This window comes from Salvelinus fontinalis, chromosome 6 (assembly GCF_029448725.1).
Source record: "Salvelinus fontinalis isolate EN_2023a chromosome 6, ASM2944872v1, whole genome shotgun sequence".
NCBI classification, from domain to species: Eukaryota; Metazoa; Chordata; class Actinopteri; order Salmoniformes; family Salmonidae; genus Salvelinus; species Salvelinus fontinalis.
The window spans coordinates 16,598,652-16,622,262 of record NC_074670.1 but is presented as its reverse complement, the minus strand read 5'-3'; the positions used below and the strand labels follow the sequence as shown (position 1 = coordinate 16,622,262).

The window sequence follows — 23,611 nt, the reverse complement described above, 5'->3', positions numbered from 1 at the left end:
TGTTCCAATGCTGTTGGATGGAAAAACTGGGACAAGGATTAATTCTATAGTATTTTATTAACATATGAAGTCTCCTCTGTCAGTTGGAGGATATATGCATATCCAGAAGCTTCTGTGAAGAATTACAGATAGGGATACAATTGCAGAAAATAAGTAGGAACCAAAAAAATGTTCAACCATTTCACTATAGCAATACTGCATTCAATCATAATGTACCAATGACCATCCTCACTGTGGAGAGTAGCGTGTGTGGTGAGGCAGCTGAATATAGGGTGTAGTGTTTTGTATGGGAGGCCCCTCGGAGTAGGAGGAAGTTTCCCCTAGATACTGATCTATGTTCAGTTTTGCATGTTTCCTCCCAGTGGTACAGGTTCGTTTTGGGGAGAGTAAGCTGATCCTAGATCTGTGCCTGCGGGCAGCACTGATCCAGTAGACTTCCTGAATGGAATCGTGGGGCAAACAGAATCCACTCTGTCAGGCGATCAGAGAGTCCCAGTCAAAGTCATCTTGGATCTCCTCGCTGTTGTTATGGAGCTGTTTCATAGGGGGACGGGGTTTAGGTTGAAGTTGGATCCCAGCTGTGAGAGAGAGAGTGGAGAGAAGACACTATCATAAGCCTCCTTTGTTGACTAGGAAACTACTGCACAGACCTCAAACTATTACAAGGACTGCAACTCAACTCAAGTCCCTTTCAAAGCAGTTTAATGTTCACTTCCCTATTATCACTTCCTGTTTCCTCATCTCCTTCACTATGTGAGGTGACTGGGGTGGACTTTCCACCTTACCAACCCAACCCAGCTCTTTCCCTGTTAGTGGTAATGGGGCCAATGAAGGCAAGGAGAGGAAGCCATTTGATTACATTAGAGTATATTTGACTAAATAATCCCAACATGTACCATTGAGCGAAGCAAAGCTTTACAATGGTAGAAAATATTACTTTTTGTAAAAAAAGGCTTTGCAATGAAAACGCTTGCCAAAACATCACTACTGTGTACTGGAAGTTGTAGAGCTGAAATACTGTCAATAGTTTAGAAAAGTGTCTTGTGGCTGAGGTCTCACCATTGGTCTGAAGGGCTTCAGTTTGGGTCAGGTGGGGCCTCTGTACACCCTGAGTTTGGGGGTGGAGGGGCCTCCTGGCAGGCTGCCCACTGCTGGAAGGGAGGACCAGAGGGGGGTAGGCCAGGGGAGAGGGGTGGGTCAGGCTGGCCTGGGTGGGGGTGTTGTGAGTAAGGGGTGGGAGGAGCAGAGATTGAGGGGCACCGTGGGCCAATGGGGAGTTGTTACCGGAGGACGAGCCAATTAGGCCCTTCTGAGTGAAGAAACGGTTCAACGAATCACAGAGTGAAGTGAAGAGCGTCGGCTCCAGCGCCCAATCACAGAGCTCGGCCTGGCGCATGCTCTCCAGGAGGTCTGGAGGAGAGAGGGAGGAGGGGAAAAAACAAATAGCAGGGAGAAAGAGGAAGATTGTCAATGTGATAACTATTCTTGTCAATGTAGAAACAATGGGTAGCATTAATCTGTAATTATCATGTAGTTTGTTAAGTGACCTGGGTGGCTAGTGAGGTCAATGTTGGCCCAGTCCAGACTGCTGGCGACCCTAAAGCTCTCCTTCAGAGTGTCTGTAGTACTGAACCAGTCTGCTGGCACCACTACAGAGACAAACAGAGAGAGAAGTGGTATAGGTTGTCAAAGAGTTAGTTACTGTATCATATTCACACAGTGTAGTGACAAGCCTACAGGCACAGTTGAATAGGTTTTTGAAGTGCTAAGGTGTTCAGGTGTTGAGCTGTTATAATCACCACTGCTGTGAGACAGTCGGTCTGCCTCAGGAGGAGGCCCGGGTGCTACAGAGGGTACAGGGTGAGGGGAGAGAGGGGGGAGGGTTGGGGTGTGCAGTGGGGTACTGTCATTGGTCAACACAAATAATGGACCCACGTCCGCTACAGAGAGAGAGAGCGAGAGAGTTAAACATTCACATACACAGATTCTCTGACAGCACAGACAGATATGTATAAAAACACTCATTTAGAAAGTGAGAGAGAACGTACATTGCGAGGTCACTCTCTCCCTGACGCTTCTGCAGAGGGACTGGAAGGAGGTGTAGAGGTCTGGCAGGTTCAGATCAGAGAAGGAGAAACGGAGAAGGGGATCACAGGAGTGTGACGAGGCGTAGGTGGGGGCAACAGTAAGAGATGGGACAGAAAGAGAGGGAACAGAGAGAGCGGGAACAGAAGAAGGGAGAGTTTGAGAGGAGACAGAAGAGGGGACAGTAGAGTGAGAGGTAGAAAGAGAGGGGAGAGAATGAGGGATAGAAAGAGAGGGGAGAGAGTGAGGGACAGAAAGAGAGGGGAGAGAGTTAGGGACAGAAAGAGAGGGGAGAGTAGCAGAGGCAGTAGATGGGGAGACAGTCTCATGGAGGACAGGGAGAGAGGAGACAGGGGACTGCATATAGGGTGGCCGTTGCTGTGGAACCAAGGTGATAGACAACAACAGCTTGTTATTTGGTTGTAAAACCCATGATCTTTATCAATCTACTGGATACATTTGTTGGGACTTACTCTACCTTGCATGGTGGGGGGGATAGTTGTTGACTGGGTTCCTGTGGAGATGCTAAAGGCGTATAATGGTATGTCTGTGGAGATGCTAAAGGCCTATAATGGTCTGTCTGTGGAGATGCTAAAGGCGTATAATGGTCTGTCTGTGTAGATGCTAAAGGCGTATAATGATCTGTCTGTGGAGATGCTAAAGGCGTATAATGATCTGTCTGTGGAGATGCTAAAGGCGTATAATGATCTGTCTGTGGAGATGCTAAAGGCGTATAATGATCTGTCTGTGGAGATGCTAAAGACGTATAATGGTCTGTCTGGGGTGAATGCTGTTTCTCTGCCTGCATCACTGAGACATTGGGGACCTGGATGGACCCCTCCTCCTCTTCAGCTGGATACGGACGCTTGGTTCCTCTCAGCGAATTGGGCTCTGAGGGGCCGTCCATCATCCAATAGGAACCCTGGAAACACAAGAGGTGGAGGGTTCTCACAATTTATAAGTATTACTACAAAAGTACCAAAAAGTATGAAACTGTAATATATTCAGTATATTTTGAAATATCATACTTTTATCTATTTCTAGCCTATGTATCGTATTTCACAGAAAACAGTGGATCACTGAGTGCACTGGCCACTGATGTCTTCACGTGGCAACATTGTGGCCGTTTGAAACAGTCACTGGCCCTGTTTGAATGTTTTTAGAATGACTCACCTTCCCAGGGTCACTTTGGGGTCGAGGAACCTTCCGGAAGCATTTATTGAGGGACAGGTTATGGCGGATGGAGTTCTGGGAGGCAAAATCAGCATGAACATGTATTGCAGTAACACAATCATTTTGGATAATCGACTTTGGACAGTTTGCATATGGAGTGTTTGGAGTATTTCTGATTACTGCACCTTCCATCCCCTGCCAGATCTGCTGTAGTAGGGGAACATGTCACTGATCCACATGTAGATGTCATTCAAACTCAACTTCCTGCCGGGGGCTGCGCCTATCGCCATAGCGATGAGGGTGGCATAGCTGTGAGGGGGCTTGGCTTTGGATCCAGAGGAAGGAAAGGGGGCAGGGATGGGGGGAGGAAGATCTCTTCTCTCCCTCCCTCTCTCTTTCTTTCTCTCCCCCTCTTCTCCTCCTCTCTCTCTTCCTGATCGCAGTGAGCTGATTCCCAGCTGGGGGAGCCAGTCTATGCTGGTTAGACTGGAGTCCAAGTTAGAAGACATGCTCTCTCTCTCTGTCAGGGCTCTGAGGGTTGGAATAAAAGCCTGTACACACTGCAACCCTCCAGGACCAGAAGTGCCCACCTGCTGTAGAATATAACATGTAAAACAACAGTTCTATAGAACAACATTACAGTAAGACTCACCACAGTAATGCAATACTGTCATCAGCACTGCAGTTTTAGATGGTGTTGTTTACATTTCACATGTTGTGTTTCAATGGAACTATAACACTCACAATAGAGACGGACTTTGTTATGTGTCTTAGCACTTCAAGTGTTTGTTCATAGTTTTCTGTTTAGTTAGGAGTAAGAGTGATTGACTTACCTCTCCCTCCTTGGTCAATGAAGGCCTCAAGGCCTCAAACACGTAATATTTGATGTTCTCATCAGTTGTGCAGTATACTCAGTGTCAGGTTAGTGTTATTCCTCCCTATTTCTTTATTTCTCGCTCTCATTCCCAATCGGTTGATCCTCACCGGCTCTTATCGTCTTTTCTCTTTTTGAAAGTTTCAGTGTGTGGAGAAAAAAAATGTATAGCAGACTGCTTCCTTTTTCTCTCCCTCTCTTTCTTCCCCTCCCTTTCAGTCTGCCCCTGAATGAGGTCATCCACTCCTCCCCTTCTGTGACATCACAGATTCTGTTCCTCCGCCTCTGAAGGGTTGTCTGCTTGAGGAAGTTGCCACAGTTCTAGGATTAGATTACCATATCTTCATTCCGTGGGGTGTTAAGAGTGAAAATACAAAAGTGACCTTATTTCAGTGTCTATAGGATCATTTATGAACTTTTAACTAGTCCTCTGTCTCATCTCTCCCCTGTGGACTGTAGAAGGTGGAGTGGACGTGTCAGAGGAAAGCCCTAAATATGGTCAAAGACTCCAGCCTCCCAAGTCAGACTGTTCTCTCTGCTACCGTACGGCAAGCAGTACCAATGCACCATTGATTCAGTACTGGTACCCTGTGTATATAGCCAAGTTATTATTACTCATTATGTATTATTACCTTTTGTTATTATTGTTCTACTATTTGACTTTTTCTTTCTCTCTGCATTGTTGGGAAGGGCCCTTAAGAAAACATTTCACTGTTAGTCTACACCTGTTGTTTACCAAGCAAGTGACAAATATAATGTGATTTAGAGTAGGAAATATTTAAGCCTACCAGCAGACACAGAGCAAAACTCACAACAGTAATATGATGTCATCAAAGGGCTCCTATATACGCTCCCTTCTCCATCCCCCCATTTCAAAGATGATCAACATTCAGCAGTCAGCATGGAAAACAGCAGCATGGGTTTATTTCCGTACTTGTGTTCACACAGTGTTTCAGATGCATTCACAGACAACAAGAAGGAGCTTGACTTCTCTACAGAGAGCTGAAGAAGGCTAGCAAGGCTGTGTCAGGGGACGGCTGGACCAATAGCTTCTGGATCTATGGAAGGAAACATGATCACATGAACATTCCAGATTCATCCACTGCTGGACACTATTTACATTACATAGGCTTATACAAGAGTAAAGACTTGTGTAATAACCTATGTAATTACCATGTAACAGGCTGAGTGACATTGTGTAATCACAACACTAACAGATAAGACAATAGGCAGTGTGTGTATTCTGAAAGGTGGAGGTCACATGGTACAGTACCTCTCTAAAGTTGGGGTGTTTGGCATCTTGCACTAGCTGTAGTAGGACGGCCTCTGTGGTGGTCAGGAAGGCTCCACTCTGCCTTAACCGGGACAGGGCAAACAACCGGTCTGTCTGACTAGAGATAGAAATAGAGAAGGGAAAAGAATATCTCAGCACCAGAAATGTTTAACCAGTGAAAATGTGAGCATCATATTTTGTCATTGAAGAAAAACAGTATTGTCATATTGAAGAGAAATAGTAGGGAACACATTAGTACCTTCTGGACGAGACAGCATCAGCCACGATATGGACCTCCATACCCTTCTCCAGCAGGTCAAAGGTCGTGCACTAATTAGTGGGCGAAGAACAGATAGATGAGCCCTATTTACAGTAAACTCAATTAATTAGGAACTTGTTCCCAAGGGTCAGTCTGAACAAGGCTCCAGATTCAGGTAGGGTAGGGAAAAACTGATCACAGATCTGAGCTTAGGGACCAATTCTAGTCATATCTGACCCTATGGTCTCACCGCGATGCAGGCCTGTGTCTCTATCCCACAGAGGATGGCTATCTTGGGGTCTCTTAGGGCTTTGAGCTCCTTCTCCACTGGCTCTATCATCATGGTGAACTTGGTCTTGGCGTGGGCTGTCAGGTCCCCAGCCCCCAGCTCAGGCACCGTGGGACCCAGGCCTTTAGGGTACTGCTCTGTCACTATGGGGGGGATGCCCAGAACACGGGCTGCCTGGGGTGGGGGGAGACACATTTAATTTGTATTGGCTGCTATGTGGGTGGCAACAACTGTAACTTGTAATGAGCTGTTAATATGAGTGTGAGTGTGAGTGTGAGTGTGAGTGTGTGTGTGTGTACCTGTAGCAGTCTGGCTGCGTTGCTGACGATGTTGGTGAACTGGAAGATGTTGGGTCTGAACTTCTCCTGCATGTCACACAGTAAGAGTACTGAGCCCTTTGTTGACAGTCTGCCAATCCCTGCCACTGAGAGAGCAATATGTAGTGAGAAAATGGAGAGGAGAGAATAGACTAGAAGACGTACTACATCAAAAGGGTGCTCAATGGATCAGATTCAGAGGACTGTCACAGCAAAATCCTGTTCTCAACTCTCAACATGTGTTTATTCAACTGAAGATACAGACGAGACAACAAGAGTATTCAATGCATGTAATTATTTCAATGTCATGCTGTATTTGTATGTATACGTGGGATATGTAACCTGACATTCCCTACCTGAGCTCAAGGCCTCCAGCTAACCTCCTGTCTCATTTACCCTGAGACAAGGCAGTAGTATTTCTATTCAAATGTCGAGTATTGTTGTAAAATGGGGCTGGAGAGTGGATTAATATAAAGATATTCTGTTTAATTCTACTTGTGATATTTACTACACTAACATTCATTGTATTTCCAAACACACATAATTGTTGTTATTAATATTATTGTTTTGCTCATAGGGGATGCTCATAGGGTTCATAGGGGATTCGTATGATGTCAACCTTGTAAACATAGATATTGCAGATTTTGATATTTCACTGTAATGTTTTCAATGCATGTCAACTTTAGGGGAATGCCTATCAAAAGAAAGCAAATAAGCATTAAATTGGTAAAGAAAAGGCAAAAGGATCAAACGTACTGTTGATAGTGGGGGTTTGATGTGTGGAATGGTTGCACTTGAAGGTCCAACTTTCTACAGCTGCCGGACAGTTGACGCCCCCTCCTTATTAGCAAAAGCTAGGAACATTTTAGATTTATGACAGAGTAAACGGGGTTACACATACACTACACAACCAACATTCAGCATGTGAAATAAAGGACCCGAGTCTGTCATAAAATTAGACATTGATTGCTCGATCAAGCTGTAAAATATATTGGCTAAACAAAGACAGCGTCAATTGCATGCACAGCACACCTCAATAATTCACGAATAGGTGGAAAAAACACGAGATAAACTTTCTACTACGACCACTGTTCACAAATTACACTAAAACGCCCCAACATCCAATACACCAATCGAATGAGATACATTGAGCATTGACATTGGTTTCGGCAAATAGCATGCAGCGTTTTCCCCATAACGAGTGCACGTCAGAATCTAGTGCACACACTCATGATAAGGACTGCTGAGGATGTCTGACAACGAAGAATCTCCTACAGAAACGCAAAAAAATGAGCCTTCAACCCCACAACAGCCTACGGAAGACTCGGGGACGGCAGACGAGAAGAAAAAAAGTAAATAATGAGCGACTGTTTGACTCACAGTTAAATTTACAGTAAGATATCGTGCTTTCTGTTTACAAGCAAACGTGACCCGGAAGAGGTCGATTGACCGTTGTCTCAGTCAATATAAATGAAACAATTTTGTAAACAGCAAATCGATAGTCAGGGATGTTCATACATTTTACGTAGGGCGGGCGCTGTCTGAATGGTTAACGTTTAGTTTGCATTTCAAACTATGTTTACCTCATACTTTAACACATTATATATATATATTTTTTTTAAGGCTGAGACATATTTTTGTATTTCTTACTGCATCAAACATTGAACATGCCAAAATCAATGTTCAGACGTTACGGTCTGTGTCATGGCTATAATGACTTCACAGTCCAAGATCTACCTATTTTTTTCCAGCTGACTATAACAAAGCTGGAAACCTATGATAGTTTAGGTTGCAAAATTAGGTTATGTAGCTAATACATCGATCACTAGTCGCTTTAATAATGCCACTTTAATAATGTTTACATATCTTGCCTCACTCATCTCATATGTATATACTGTATTTTATACCATCTATTGCATCTTGCCTATGCCGCTCTGTCATTGCCCATCCATATATTTATATGTATATATTCTTATTCCATTCCTTTACTTAGATTTGTGTCTATTAGGTCATTCTTGTGGAATTGTTAGATTACATGTTAGATATTGCTGCACGGTCAGAAACTAGACACACAAGCATTTCGCTACACTCGCAATAACATCTGCTAATCATGTGTATGTGACCAATAAAATTTGATTTGATAACGCAGATCAGAGCATTAACTTTAATCTAGCAGTCTATTGTTATGCTTTGCAAAATATACATGTATTCTGTGTCCCTCTCATTCTCCCTTCCTCCTCCTCTCCCTAGTTGATGTGTTGTTGAAGGCAGTAGGAGACACCCCCATCATGAAGACAAAGAAATGGTCGGTAGAGAAAGGGAGGACAGTGCAATCACTCTCTCAGTTCATCTCTCGATTCCTCAAGATGGAGGCCAATGAACAGCTGGTGAGTTATTGTGTGTGTGCTTCTCAATAGTTGTCTCTTGTCTCCTTCCCTTCAGCTAGAGGAAGTGGACAGGTGATACCTCTGGTCTATGCACCAAATGAGGCAAAGATATATTTAGAACTAACCTAAGATGGTTCATCTGTGTCGTTTTACAGTGGGAGCAAATAAAGCCGAGCACGATCCTATAGAGTATCACAGTATGAGTTATTATACCCATAAAACCTAGCGGTCAAACAGGGAAATGGTTCCAATCGTTTTTCCACCATTCATTTCTCATAGGGGATTTTAGAAACTCTTCAAATAAAGGCTGTGTTTTGTGTAGGCTTACTCTGGTGTGACGTTTTGATAATCGTGTAAACTTCTCTCAGACAAGGTGACTTTTATCAATATATTTGCCTGTATTTTCCCCCAACCAATGAAATGCTAATTATCTGCTAATGTGGCTATTATAAAGAACTACAAATACTGAATTGAGGCAAAAGTTAATCCAGAGATTCTTACCATCTAATGTTAGCTAAATGTTGTAATTAATAAATTGGCAACATTTCTTAAAATGTACCTGTTAGCAAAGGTGCCAGCTAGAGATGACATGCAGGAGCGTGCAGGGATTTGTAGTCTTGCAGGGTGCCTACTTTGATGCTAATTAGCATTTTCAAATCTGAGAATAAATAGAGGTGAATATATTGATAAAAGTAACCTTGTCTGAGAGATATTGACATGGTTATCAAAGCGTCATGCCAGGGTAAGCCGACATGAAACGCAGCCCTTCATTTAAGTGTTTCTAAAATCCCCTATGAGAAATGAATGGTGGAAAAACGATTGGAACCATTTCCCTGTTTGACCGTTCTTAACGGATGCTTCAGCTTTATAGTCCCTGTGACATGTCTGGACTACCCCTTCTGTCTGTGACTGAGGTATGAACTGGAGAAAGCATCCTGGCCCCTTGATATGCACCCACTGTGGCCTTTCATCTGGGACTATAGTGCGTCAGCTTGTTCAAGGATTCTAAACACCCATTTCTCACTCTCTCTCTCTCTCTCTCTCTCACACACTCACACTCACACACACACACACACACACACACACACACACACACACACACACACACACACACACACACACACACACACACACACACACACACACACACACAATGGGCTTTATTGGCAAGTGAAATGGATAATAAACAATAAAAAGAATCTCTCTCCACACAGTTCATTTACGTCAACCAGTCATTCTCTCCCTCGCCTGATCAGGAAGTAGGAGTCCTGTTTGAAGTGAGTACTTTTCATTTTAAATCATTTCTGGAGGCCTTGGGAAATGCAGTTTTTCTGTTATTTGTTTGTCCTGTGGTAAGTTAGTTGACCACTGGAGGGAGGTCTAAGTGAGCAGTTCCCTGTGAGATGGAGATGTTCTTATCTTCACAGTGACTACTGTTCCCTGGGGCCAGTACACTACTATATGTGTTATGTCAATACAGGCCTGGAGTATTCACCAAGGATGTATATAAACCCTGGATTGCTGATGCTATGTATTAGCCATTGAGAGGCTAGTAACAAGGAAAATGTTTTTATTTTATTTGTATGTTTAGCTCATAATATAATTTTAGAAGTATGCATTCAGGTGTCTGTAATAGCATAAACATGACTGTGTGAGAAAAGATGTGAGGTGATTCTGAGAATTTGGTTACAAAATATCCTCTAGCCCAAGGCTACCCCTTCAGTGTTTACAGATCAGAAGGAACTGTATAGATGTTTGGCAGAAGCTCCACTATGCTCATTGCAAGCCTGTATGATGGAGCCAGCTTCACATATGACTTACTATCTAATTCTCTTCAGACCTGTTAACACTGGGGTAAAGGCTAAATGTTTATCAGGCACAGTTCTCCTGGTCTAAGGGTCAGGGCATTAGTGTCCACTTGACCCCCTCTTGACCCATGGCCTTGAGCTATTAAATACCCGCTCAATACTTCAGCTGATGTTCTGTGCTCCCTTTCCTATTCTTCTAAAAGAGTAACTCTTACCCTCTCTGTTTTTCAGTGTTTTGGCAGCGATGGGAAGCTTGTTCTACATTATTGTAAATCTCAAGCCTGGGGTTAACAGTTTTTAGCCCTTTTCAGTTCAAACGCATAGACACACAATATTGTTTATACTCCTTCCTTGCCTAAACCAATGTTGTCATTGCTAATTTCTTGTTTGTTTTGCTGTACATAACCCAATGTAAATAAATTGTGGCTATATAAAGTAAACCCACTCTGTCCCCTGTGTTGTCTCCAGACAATTATAGACATTCATAGGAAAATGTCAGGATTTGGCTTTGCACAGGGGGCATAACCTGTCCGGCTAGGATACTTACACTAAATATATCCCCACACAGATTGAGATGAGTGCAACAATTCAAACACTGTAATGACATGACATGGGATGGTGCCAAGAGTGCGTGAAAGTTGAGTTGGGGTTAGTCAAGAAAGGTAGAGGGGGTACTAGGGAGGGAGGGAGACTGATATGGGAGAAAGTACAGTAACAGATGGACTTAGAGGGATTACATGGATTCGGGTTGGGTCTGTGACACAAATTCCCAAGAAAGACAGAAAAAGGAGGAGTGTGGCGGGGGACTCACACTCGTCCTGGAGCATGAGAGAGAGTGGGAAAGGAGGATAAAGAGCGAGAGGAGCATCCGGCTGGAGAGGTAAGGGTCACAACTGCTCATTCTGACAAAGGGGTATTAGAGAGAGGAGTAGTGCAGAGTACTTGGGTTAAACCAGGGATGACAAAAATACCAAAAACTGTGTGCAAAGTTATTGCTTGGTCAACATAAATGTCTCAGCATATCGGAGAGGAGTGAGGAAAAATACGAAGAGGATAGGAAGGAAAGATTGTGATGGAGGAAAATAAATGTCAGCAAAAGACGGCAGTAGAAAGATTGCATTGTAGTGATGGATGTTGTCTCGAGAGAAAAATAGACTTCTGTTTCTTTTGTAGTGAGGCAACGATGCAGTTTCGATTTGGTGCCAAATTTCAGGCTAAGAATTAGTAGTTCTTAGAACTGAATAAGCTGTTAAGAGTTTGGCATGGAGAAAAGAATGATGTACTTCCTCATGTGCTCTGTATGGTTGTTTATATATCTTGCAGTCCTTCCTTTAAAAAATACAAAAATTGCAACTGAAATGACAAAGAGAATATTGCATGTGAGAAAATCACATTTTTCGCAGATGTTATTATGGGTGTAGTGAAATGCAGGTATAATGAAATGGCACTGGGTTTTTAACATACAGTAGGTCATTTTGTGTTTAGCATTTGTTATTGTTGATTCATTGCCCATTTGTTATGCCAATGGATTTCAGTTTATTGACTGCTACAGAATGTGTTGGATATTAAACTTGAATATAATGGCCAATGTAAACAATAGCTGCAAATCTGAAACGTTTTTCACCGGAAGTAGTTTGGGGGTGCGGGTTTTTGCCCACGTTACAGGCAGCTGTATCAGTCCGCTAATACAGAACTAGTAAAGTTAGTAGTATTTTATTAAACTTTTTTTTTTATTTAGATTTTTCAGGGGGTCCTGCAGCACCCTCAGCACCCATACTTCCCACTGAGACTGACTTGAAGATTCTAGTGATATTACAATGATCGGCAGTCATACTAACTGGTTAATCTATCCTGTGTTAACATTGCAGGGATCGCGAACAGTGTGAGAGAGAGACCAGGAGAGAAAGCCAGAGTGGGTTTCACACTCTAACACACCTAACACAAACAGATTAGAGCAGATTAACGTGGATTACCAGAAAAAATGATTTAGATCAGAGGCTTAACTAATGATTTCATAAAAAAAAGTAATCTGTACATTTTATTCCTTCCATCTTTTTCCTCCTCTACTTTAAGTCGTGAGGAGGATGCCGTGAGCGGTAGAGGCAGGCCAGAACCTCTTAATCAGGAAGTAGAAAGTTAATAACGGGGTGCAGATCACAGAACGGTATGGATTACTAATACCTCCAGAACCATATGCAAACACACAGTGAACTCTTGGACCTGTACGACCTGTCACCCTGAGCATTACTATGAGTAAGATATACTGTATCTGCCCTAAGATATGAACTCTTGGACCTGTACGACCCGTCACCCTGAGCATTACTATGAGTAAGATATACTGTATCTGCCCTAAGATATGAACTCTTGGACCTGTACGACCCGTCACCCTGAGCATTACTATGAGTAAGATATACTGTATCTGCCCTAAGATGTGAACTCTTGGACCTGTACGACCCGTCACCCTGAGCATTACTATGAGTAAGATATACTGTATCTGCCCTAAGATATGAACTCTTGGACCTGTACGACCCGTCACCCTGAGCATTACTATGAGTAAGATATACTGTATCTGCCCTAAGATGTGAACTCTTGGACCTGTACGACCCGTCACCCTGAGCATTACTATGAGTAAGATATACTGTATCTGCCCTAAGATATGAACTCTTGGACCTGTACGACCCGTCACCCTGAGCATTACTATGAGTAAGATATACTGTATCTGCCCTAAGATGTGATCATATGGAAAACACTTGTACACCGAACCAAAATGTATTCCAATAATATCTCTACATTTGATGATACGTTTTACGGCTGGATCTGATAGTACTGTATCAAGTCTGTATGATCAAAACTCACTGTAGGACTAGAGTGAAAAGTTAGGCGACAGAGATCTAGATAGCATATCCGATAGCTCTCTAAGGTTTATGATGAAAGGCGGCTAGGAGCTAGTGATCTATTGACTCCCATTACTGTTGAATGGTTAGAGTGAAGAGCCCTAGAGATCTATAACAGCAGAAACCTTCAGTCCTGGTTGGACAGACATGTCCTCCTCCAATCCCTTTCTTTTCTCCTGGTGTGACCCCTCTCCTTTGTTCATTTGTCCATTCTGTCCACCTCTTATTTTCCATCCCTCTTTTAACTTGACAGAATCTTATGGGACTCTCTCTTTCCCCTTCTCTCTCTATTCTTGCTTTCCCCTTGTCCCCATTTTCTCATCTGTTCTCTACATTGTTTTTATCTTCTCTTGTGTTTTTACTCTGTTCTTTCTTTCTGAAACTCTCTTTCACTGATTTCAATCTATCACCATCTTCTTCATCATCCTCTACATCACCAACAACAACTTCAATCTCACATACTGCTGTTGATACTTATATCCCATCTTCCTCCCTTTGTCCATCTGTCTTTCATCATCCTCTTCTTCCCCTTCCCCTGCCCTGAGTCTCTACACACTTCTTCTTCTCCCGCCCTATCCCTCCTTCTCGACCTTCTCTTACCCTCTCCCCTCCTCCCTGTGTGGCCATGTTGGAGAACATGTCTCGTCGGTCCCGCTCCCTGCTGTCCCTGACCCTGACCACTCTGGCTCTGGCCCTGTCCATCCTGGCTCTCTGCACCTCCTACTGGTGTGAAGGGACTCACAAGGTGGTCAAGCCTCTCTGCCTGTCTCCGGTCAAGATGAGGAACTGTGGGCAGAACAACAGTGAACCCTACACCACAGGTATGCCTCCTACGTAACTGTCACCTCTGTAATTGTGATGTCATTTCCTGTGGCACTCTCAACACACCCAGTGTCACCCTAACTTATTGACCCACCCCTCACTGTGATCATATGTATATCCTGTTACTGTCATCACTAGTCAGCCCTACGGATCCTACCAGCCCTAAGCTATTATCTAAACGTTTGGATGTACAAGGGAGTCTGAACTGCATTCATTAGGTTCAAGTACCCATCTAAGTGTTAGACAAATAGAAGGACAGTGTTTTACATAAGAATTACACAACTGTAACACCATGGTGACATCTGCCTGCCATTTATGACATACTGTCTTCTGACTGTGTGTGTGTGTGAGAGAGAGAAAGTGTCTTCTGATGTGTGCATGCTTGTGTGTGTGTGTTGGGTGATAGTCTGCCTTGCTCTTCATGCCCACTTGGGTTGAAACCCCATCACAACCCTCATCCAAGTGCTCCCAAATGGCCAAAAGATACCAGTCTGATTTATTTTTTTACTCCAAATCAACTGTTTTCAAAGAAGTTGTCAGTGGATCATCCCAGCAGTACGTTCTGGCCCACTTATGTGGCCTCTTCCCCTCTTCTCCCAAGGTTTATGATACTGTACATATTTAATCTAACCTTTCAAACCTGCCTCCACATCCCTCATTGAAAACAACTTTTCTCTGAGCTGTAATCTGCTGGGTGTGAGGAATGCAGATGAATCCTGGGGTTTTGTCCTGTCCTCTCTGCTCCCTGGTCTGTATTGTGCATAATCCAGTGAGATTGAGATGAACACTTTATAACTCCATACATTAATCCAGTTAGAGAGCTGCAGTGTTCAGTACGTACTGTGGCACCGCTAACCACAGCAGGAGGCTCACCTGATACACACACTAACCACAGCAGGAGGCTCACCTGACACACACGCTAACCACAGCAGGAGGCTCACCTGATACACACGCTAACCACAGCAGGAGGTTCACCTGACACACACGATAACCACAGCAGGAGTCTCACCTGACACACATGCTAACCACAGCAGGAGGCTCACCTGATACACACGCTAACCACAGCAGGAGGTTCACCTGATACACACACTAACCACAGCAGGAGGCTCACCTGACACACACACTAACCACAGCAGGAGGCTCACCTGACACACACGTTAACTACAGCAGGAGGCTCACCTGACATACACATGCTAACCACAGCAGGAGGCTCACCTGATACACACACTAACCACAGCAGGAGGCTCACCTGATACACACGCTAACCACAGCAGGAGGCTCACCTGACATACACCTTAACCACAGCAGGAGGCTCACCTGATACACACACTAACCACAGCAGGAGGCTCACCTGATACACACACTAACCACAGCAGGAGGCTCACCTGATACACACACTAACCACAGTAGGAGGCTCACCTGATACACACGCTAACCACAGCAGGAGGTTCACCTGACACACACGCTAACCACAGCAGGAGGTTCACCTGATACACACGCTAACCACAGCAGGAGGTTCACCTGATACACACACTAACCACAGCAGGAGGCTCACCTGACACACACACTAACCACAGCAGGAGGCTCACCTGATACACACACTAACCACAGCAGGAGGCTCACCTGACACACACACTAACCACAGCAGGAGGCTCACCTGACACACACGCTAACCACAGCAGGAGGCTCACCTGACACACACGCTAACCACAGCAGGAGGCTCACCTGACACACACGCTAACCACAGCAGGAGGCTCACCTGACACACACACTAACCACAGCAGGAGGCTCACCTGACACACACACTAACCACAGCAGGAGGCTCACCTGACACACACGCTAACCACAGCAGGAGGCTCACCTGACACACACACTAACCACAGCAGGAGGCTCACCTGACACACACACTAACCACAGCAGGAGGCTCACCTACAACACAAGCTAACCACAGCAGGAGGCTCACCTGACACACACGATAACCACAGCAGGAGGCTCACCTGACATACACATGCTAACCACAGCAGGAGGCTCACCTGACACACACACTAACCACAGCAGGAGGCTCACCTGACACACACGCTAACCACAGCAGGAGGCTCACCTGACACACACGCTAACCACAGCAGGAGGCTCACCTGACACACACGCTAACCACAGCAGGAGGCTCACCTGACATACACATGCTAACCACAGCAGGAGGCTCACCTGACACACACACTAACCACAGCAGGAGGCTCACCTGACACACACACTAACCACAGCAGGAGGCTCACCTGACATACACACTAACCACAGCAGGAGGCTCACTCGACACACACGCTAACCACAGCAGGAGGCTCACCTGACACACACGCTAACCACAGCAGGAGGCTCACCTGATACACACACTAACCACAGCAGGAGGCTCACCTGACACACACACTAACCACAGCAGGAGGCTCACCTGACACACACGCTAACCACAGCAGGAGGCTCACCTGACACACACACTAACCACAGCAGGAGGCTCACCTGACACACACACTAACCACAGCAGGAGGCTCATCTACAACACAAGCTAACCACAGCAGGAGGCTCACCTGACACACACGATAACCACAGCAGGAGGCTCACCTGACATACACATGCTAACCACAGCAGGAGGCTCACCTGACACACACGCTAACCACAGCAGGAGGCTCACCTGACACACACGCTAACCACAGCAGGAGGCTCACCTGACACACACGCTAACCACAGCAGGAGGCTCACCTGACACACACGCTAACCACAGCAGGAGGCTCACCTGACATACACATGCTAACCACAGCAGGAGGCTCACCTGACACACACACTAACCACAGCAGGAGGCTCACCTGACACACACACTAACCACAGCAGGAGGCTCACCTGACATACACACTAACCACAGCAGGAGGCTCACTCGACACACACGCTAACCACAGCAGGAGGCTGTGAAGGATAAGGATAAGGGTTTTATCCTTTTTAAAGAATTTAGGGTTTTACTCAGAATGTTCAGCTATGTGTTATGTGGAACAAATATTGCACAGGAAGTTAAGAGAGGTGAACAGAAAGATACAGTTCCACTGTCATCAGATGGATACCAAGATAATATTCTACTCTCCCCAGAGAGCCCAACTCAGAACCCATACAACAGAACCCTGTCCCCCCAGAGGAGAGATGAACTGGCTAAGATCCGCCAGAGACAGCTGGACAATGCTGTCCACTACATCTGGGAGACAGGAGAGGACAAGTACACCTTCAGATACTTCCACACTGGCTTCTGGGAGAGCTGTGAGAAACACGTTGATGGTGAGAAAGGCTACAAGAACACTTTACTTTTCTCTCTCACAAAAAGTTGAAAACCGCTAATATTGTTCTAAATCTTTCCAGGTGAGAAGTGTCGCAGCTTTATTGAGCTGACTCCTGGTGAAACACAAGGTGTGTTCTCTCTCTCTCTCTCTGTCTCTCTGTCTCTCTGTCTCTCTCTCTCTCTCTCTCTCTCTCTCTCTCTCTCTCTCTCTCTCTCTCTGTCTCTCTCTCTCTCTCTCTCTCTCTCTCTCTCTCTCTCAATTCAATTCAATTCAATTCAATTCAGTTCAGTTCAATTCAATTCAAGGGGCTTTATTGGCATGGGAAACATGTGTTAACATTGCCAAAGCAAGTGAGGTAGATATTATACAAAAGTGAAATAAACAATACAAATGAACAGTAAACATTACACATACAGACGTTTCAAAACAATAAAGACATTACAAATGTTATATTATATATATACAGTGTTGTAACAATGTACAAATGGTTAAAGCACACAAGTTAAAATAAATAAGCATAAATATGGGTTGTATTTACAATGGTGTTTGTTCTTCACTGGTTGCCCTTTTCTTGTGGCAACAGGTCACAAATCTTGCTGCTGTGATGGCACACTGTGGAATTTCTCCCAGTAGATATGGGAGTTTATCAAAATTGGATTTGTTTTCAAATTCTTTGTGGATCTGTGTAATCTGAGGGAAATATGTCTCTCTAATATGGTCATACATTGGGCAGGAGGTTAGGAAGTGCAGCTCAGTTTCCACCTCATTTTGTGGGCAGTGTGCACATAGCCTGTCTTCTCTTGAGAGCCATGTCTGCCTACGGCGGCCTTTCTCAATAGCAAGGCTATGCTCACTGAGTCTGTACATAGTCAAAGCTTTCCTTAAGTTTGGGTCAGTCACAGTGGTCAGGTATTCTGCCACTGTGTACTCTCTGTTTAGGGCCAAATAGCATTCTAGTTTGCTCTGTTTTTTTGCTAATTCTTTCCAATGTGTCAAGTAATTATCTTTTTGTTTTCTCATTGATTTGGTTGGGTCTAATTGTGCTGTTGTCCTGGGGCTCTGTGGGGTGTGTTTGTGTTTGTGAACAGAGCCCTAGGACCAGCTTTCTTAGGGGACTCTTCTCCAGGTTCATCTCTCTGTAGGTGATGGCTTTGTTATGGAAGGTTTGGGAATCGCTTCCTTTTAGGTGGTTGTAGAATTTAACGTCTCTTTTCTGGATTTTGATAATTAGTCGGTATCGGCCTAATTCTGCTCTGCATGCATTATTTGGTGTTCTACGTTGTACACAGAGGATATTTTTGCAGAATTCTGCATGCAGAGTCTCAATTTGGTGTTTGTCCCATTTTGTGAAATCTTGGTTGGTGAGCGGACCCCAGACCTCACAACCATAAAGGGCAATGGGCTCTATGACTGATTCAAGTATTTTTAGCCAGATCCTAATTGGTATGTTGAAACTTATGTTCCTTTTGATGGCATAGAAGGCCCTTCTTGCCTTGTCTCTCAGATCGTTCACAGCTTTGTGGAAGTTACCTGTGGTGCTGATGTTTAGGCCGAGGTATGTATAGTTTTTTGTGTGCTCTAGGGCAACGGTGTCTAGATGGAATTTGTGGTCCTGGTGACTGGACCTTTTTTGGAACACCATTATTTTGGTCTTACTGAGATTTACTGTCAGGGCCCAGGTCTGACAGAATCTGTGCAGAAGATCTAGGCCCTCCTTGGTTGGTGACAGAAGCACCAGATCATCAGCAAACAGTAGACATTTGACTTTGGATTCTAGTAGGGTGAGACCGGGTGCTGCAGACTGTTCTAGTGCCCACGCCAATTCGTTGATATATATGTTGAAGAGGGTGGAGCTTAAGCTGCATCCCTGTCTCACCCCACGACCCTGTGTGAAGAAATGTGTGTGTTTTTTGCCAATTTTAACCGCACACTTGTTGTTTGTGTACATGGATTTTATAATGTCGTATGTTTTACCCCCAACACCACTTTCCATCAATTTGTATAGCAGACCCTCATGCCAAATTGAGTCGAAGGCTTTTTTGAAATCAACAAAGCATGAGAAGACTTTGCCTTTGTTTTGGTTTGTTTGGTTGTCAATTAGGGTGTGTAGGGTGAATACATGGTCTGTTGTACGGTAATTTGGTAAAAAGCCAATTTGACATTTGCTCAGTACATTGTTTTCATTGAGGAAATGTACGAGTCTGCTGTTAATGATAATGCAGAGGATTTTCCCAAGGTTACTGTTGACGCATATTCCACGGTAGTTATTGGGGTCAAATTTGTCTCCACTTTTGTGGATTGGGGTGATCAGTCCTTGGTTCCAAATATTGGGGAAGATGCCAGAGCTAAGGACGATGTTAAAGAGTTTTAGTATAGCCAATTGGAATTTGTTGTCTGTATATTTGATCATTTCATTAAGGATACCATCAACACCACAGGCCTTTTTGGGTTGGAGGGTTTTTATTTTGTCCTGTAACTCATTCAAGGTAATTGGAGAATCCAGTGGGTTCTGGTAGTCTTTAATAGTTGATTCTAGGATTTGTATTTGATCATGTATATGTTTTTGCTCTTTATTCTTTGTTATAGAGCCAAAAAGATTGGAGAAGTGGTTTACCCATACATCTCCATTTTGGATAGATAATTCTTCGTGTTGTTGTTTGTTTAGTGTTTTCCAATTTTCCCAGAATTGGTTAGAGTCTATGGAGTCTTCAATTACATTGAGCTGATTTCTGACGTGCGTTCCTTCTTTTTCCGTAGTGTATTTCTGTATTGTTTTAGTGATTCACCATAGTGAAGGCGTAGACTCAGGTTTTCAGGGTCTCTATGTTTTTGGTTGGACAGGTTTCTCAATTTATTTCTTAGATTTTTGCATTCTTTATCAAACCATTTGTCATTGTTGTTCATTTTCTTCGGTTTTCTATTTGAGATTTTTAGATTTGATAGGGAAGCTGAGAGGTCAAATATACTATTAAGATTTTCTACTGCCAAGTTTACACCTTCACTATTGCAGTGGAACATTTTACCCAGGAAGTTGTCTAAAAGGGATTGAATTTGCTGTTGCCTAATTGTTTTTTGGTAGGTTTCCAAACTGCATTCCTTCCATCTATAGCATTTCTTAATGTTACTCAGTTCCTTTTGCTTTGATGCCTCATGATTGAGTATTGCTCTGTTCAAGTAGACTGTGATTTTGCTGTGGTCTGATAGGGGTGTCAGTGGGCTGACTGTGAACGCTCTGAGAGACTCTGGGTTGAGGTCAGTGATAAAGTAGTCTACAGTGCTACTGCCAAAAGATGAGCTATAGGTGAACCTACCATAGGAGTCCCTTCGAAGCCTACCATTGACTATGTACATACCCAGCGTGCGACAGAGCTGCAGGAGTTGTGACCCGTTTTTGTTGGTTATGTTGTCATAGTTGTGCCTAGGGGGGCATATCTCTCTCTCTCTCTCTCTCTCTCTCTCTCTCTCTCTCTCTCTCTCTCTCTCTCTCTCTCTCTCTCTCTATCTCTCTCTCTATCTATCTATCTATCTATCTATCTATCTATCTATCTCTCTATCTCTATCTATCTATCTATCTATCTATCTATCTATCTATCTATCTATCTATCTATCTATCTATCTATCTATCTCTCTCTCTCTCTCTCTCTCTCTCTCTCTCTCTCTCTCTCTCTCTCTCTCTCTCTCTCTCTCTCTCTCTCTCTCTCTCTCTCTCTCTCTCTCTCTCTCTTTTTCTCTCTCACTCTCTCACTCTCTCTCTCTGTCTCTGTCTCTGTCTCTGTCTCTGTCTCTGTCTCTGTCTCTGTCTCTCACTCTCTCGCTTCCTCTTTGCCTGTGGTGTCTAGTTTTGCATTATGTTATTTTGAGGATGGGCCTCCCATTGATACAGTGTGTGTGTGTTTGGTTTTATTATCCTTGTGGGGACCAGAAGTGGGCAAGTTCGGACATGTGGGGACAAGGAAAAAGGCTATTTTAGGCTCAGGGGTTAAGTTTAGGGTTACAATTAGGGTTAGGAGGTTGAGGTTAAGGGTTAGGGTTTAGGGAAAATAGGATTTTGAATGGGAATCAATTGCTTGGTCCCCACAAGGATAGTAAAACAGACGTGTGTGTGTCTGTGTGTGTGTCTCCAGGTGTGTTATGGCTATCGGTGATATCTGAGTTCACTTACATCGGTCTATTGGGAATGGGCTTTCTGTTGATGTGGCTGGAGTTGTTGTGTTCCCATAAGGAGATACACGCTCTCAAAATCAACGCCTATGCTGCCATCTGCACCGTACTGTCAGGTAATGCCTCTACTCCCTCCCTCCCTCCCTCCCTCCCTCCCTCCCTCCCTCCCTCCCTCCCTCCATCCATCCCTCCCTCCCTCCCTCCCTCCCTCCCTCCCTCACCTGTCTTTACTGCATGAAGCACTTATCTTGTTCATATCCTTCTTTACACCTCCAGACTTCTCCTCTTTATCTCTGTCTGCCTCCCACCCTCTAGACAAGATGTTCAGTTAATGAATCAATGAAACAGTAAATCAATGCTTTTCTCTCTCCCCCTCCAGGTCTGATGGGGATGGTGGCCCACATGATGTACACCACAGTGTTCCAGATGACTGTCATCGTTGGCCCTAAAGACTGGAGGCCTCAGACCTGGGACTACGGCTGGTCATTCGCGTGGGGATTCATTCACACTCTTAGTAGTGAATAGTAGGGACCCTTCTTTCATAGCCCTCTCTCTCTAATGACCCCTCCCCCTCTCTCTGTGGCCTCTCCTCAGCCTGGCGTGGATCTCCTTCAGCTGTTGCATGGGAGCTGCAGTCTTCACCCTCAACTCTTACACCAAGACCATCATCGAGCTGCGCCACAAACAGAGGCTCCGATTGGAGGAGGCCCGCGCCGCCAGCCACGCCCCTCCCTACGATGAGGTGGTCCCCGGGAGCGGGCTCTACTCTGTCAGCGGCCTATTGCAGTGCCCAGACGGGATGATTGACGTGGCGTGGGCGCCTGACGGGACCGTGATGGGGGTGGGGAACGGGGATGTACCAACTCTAGTGTTGCTAGGAGGGTGTGGGCCAGAGGGCTGTGAGGACTGTGAGAGAGAGATGGATGAGATGGAGGAGGCCATGGAGAGGGAAAGAGCTGATTCGCCCTGTTAATAAGTGATGGGTGGGGCTAAAGAGAACAGAGGAGGACTATGGGTAATGTAGTCACTTTACAGGTACAGTATATGCACCTTGAGCTCTCAAGTTGGAAAGACTGAGACAGAGAAAGACTGAGACAGAGAAAGACTGAGACAGAGAAATAGTGAGACAGAGAAAGAGTGAGACATAACTTGATGGACATGGGACACGGGAACTGTGTTGGCTGTAAGAGCTACAGTATCCCCTCTTTGACATTGAACAGAGATCACCTTGACATACATGGTTCGGGCTAATACTCCTCACATTGTCATTCATTAATACAATAGTGCCTAATGGTAAGGGATTGTTATACAATATTGCTATACAGTATATATGTAAATGTATCCATGTTAGAAATAGTTTTACCATAAGAATCCAATACTTTCTGAACTTTGTAAAACCTGCTTTTCACTTCGTCTGAATGTGTCGCATTCTGAATCTGTAAAATAAACAATAATCTCTGTGTCAATCTGAAGTGGAACTGATGTTATTCATGCATCTCAGCCCTCCTTCCTCCACCTCTCCTATAGGAGACATCGACCATATCTGCATTTCTCTATCTGTCTGTGGTATCTCTACTGTAGATCTCTCTATCTGTCTGTGGTAGCTCTACTGTAGATCTCTCTATCTGTCTGTGGTATCTCTACTGTAGATCTCTCTATCTGTCTGTGGTATCTCTACTGTAGATCTCTCTATCTGTCTGTGGTAGCTCTACTGTAGATCTCTCTAACTGTCTGTGGTATCTCTACTGTAGATCTCTCTGTCTGTTTGTGGTATCTCTACTGTAGATCTCTCTATCTGTCTGTGGTATCTCTACTGTAGATCTCTCTGTATTTCTCTATCTCTCTGTGGTATCTCTACTGTAGATCTCTCTATCTGTCTGTGGTATCTCTACTGTAGATCTCTCTATCTGTCTGTGGTATCTCTACTGTAGATCTCTCTGTATTTCTCTATCTCT

At 44.4% G+C, this 23,611-nt stretch overlaps 4 protein-coding genes across 7 annotated transcripts; 2 read left to right on the top strand and 2 right to left on the bottom strand.

The window, feature by feature from the left end:
- Positions 1–38: 38 nt before the first annotated feature.
- Positions 39–4,383, bottom strand: LOC129857174 (forkhead box protein J2-like). Of its 2 annotated transcripts, none has more exons than XM_055925176.1 (9): positions 4,092–4,383; positions 3,444–3,851; positions 3,259–3,333; positions 2,564–3,007; positions 2,049–2,463; positions 1,800–1,940; positions 1,548–1,649; positions 1,060–1,410; positions 39–578 (listed from the first exon to the last, which is right to left on the bottom strand). In XM_055925176.1, the coding sequence occupies exons 2-9, from the start codon at positions 3,765–3,767 to the stop codon at positions 475–477; spliced, it is 1,956 nt and encodes a 651-aa protein (XP_055781151.1). In that variant the 5' UTR covers positions 3,768–3,851; positions 4,092–4,383; the 3' UTR covers positions 39–474. The 2 variants fall into 2 exon arrangements, with proteins under 2 accessions (XP_055781151.1, XP_055781152.1); XM_055925177.1 differs by having other exon boundaries at positions 1,800–1,844.
- Positions 4,384–5,028: 645 nt separating this feature from the next.
- LOC129857176 (isochorismatase domain-containing protein 2-like) lies at positions 5,029–7,714 on the bottom strand. Of its 3 annotated transcripts, none has more exons than XM_055925187.1 (7): positions 7,651–7,714; positions 7,027–7,124; positions 6,253–6,377; positions 5,915–6,127; positions 5,665–5,735; positions 5,406–5,523; positions 5,029–5,190 (listed from the first exon to the last, which is right to left on the bottom strand). In XM_055925187.1, coding segments are annotated over exons 2-7 (594 nt in total). In that variant the 5' UTR covers positions 7,028–7,124; positions 7,651–7,714; the 3' UTR covers positions 5,029–5,124. The 3 variants fall into 3 exon arrangements, with proteins under 3 accessions (XP_055781162.1, XP_055781163.1, XP_055781161.1); XM_055925188.1 differs by lacking the exon at positions 7,651–7,714 and adding an exon at positions 7,303–7,408; XM_055925186.1 differs by lacking the exon at positions 7,651–7,714 and having other exon boundaries at positions 7,027–7,408.
- Positions 7,463–10,905, top strand: LOC129857177 (ubiquitin-like protein ATG12). The gene is made up of 4 exons (XM_055925189.1): positions 7,463–7,622; positions 8,521–8,657; positions 9,872–9,934; positions 10,697–10,905. Exons 1-4 carry the CDS (start codon positions 7,520–7,522, stop codon positions 10,754–10,756), a joined length of 363 nt encoding a protein of 120 aa, XP_055781164.1. The 5' UTR covers positions 7,463–7,519; the 3' UTR covers positions 10,757–10,905.
- A 1,247-nt stretch (positions 10,906–12,152) lies between these two features.
- On the top strand, positions 12,153–23,053 carry LOC129857173 (germ cell-specific gene 1-like protein). The gene is made up of 6 exons (XM_055925175.1): positions 12,153–14,180; positions 17,311–17,493; positions 17,575–17,622; positions 21,620–21,772; positions 22,036–22,147; positions 22,251–23,053. Exons 1-6 carry the CDS (start codon positions 13,985–13,987, stop codon positions 22,627–22,629), a joined length of 1,071 nt encoding a protein of 356 aa, XP_055781150.1. The 5' UTR covers positions 12,153–13,984; the 3' UTR covers positions 22,630–23,053.
- The last annotated feature ends 558 nt before the right edge of the window (positions 23,054–23,611 follow it).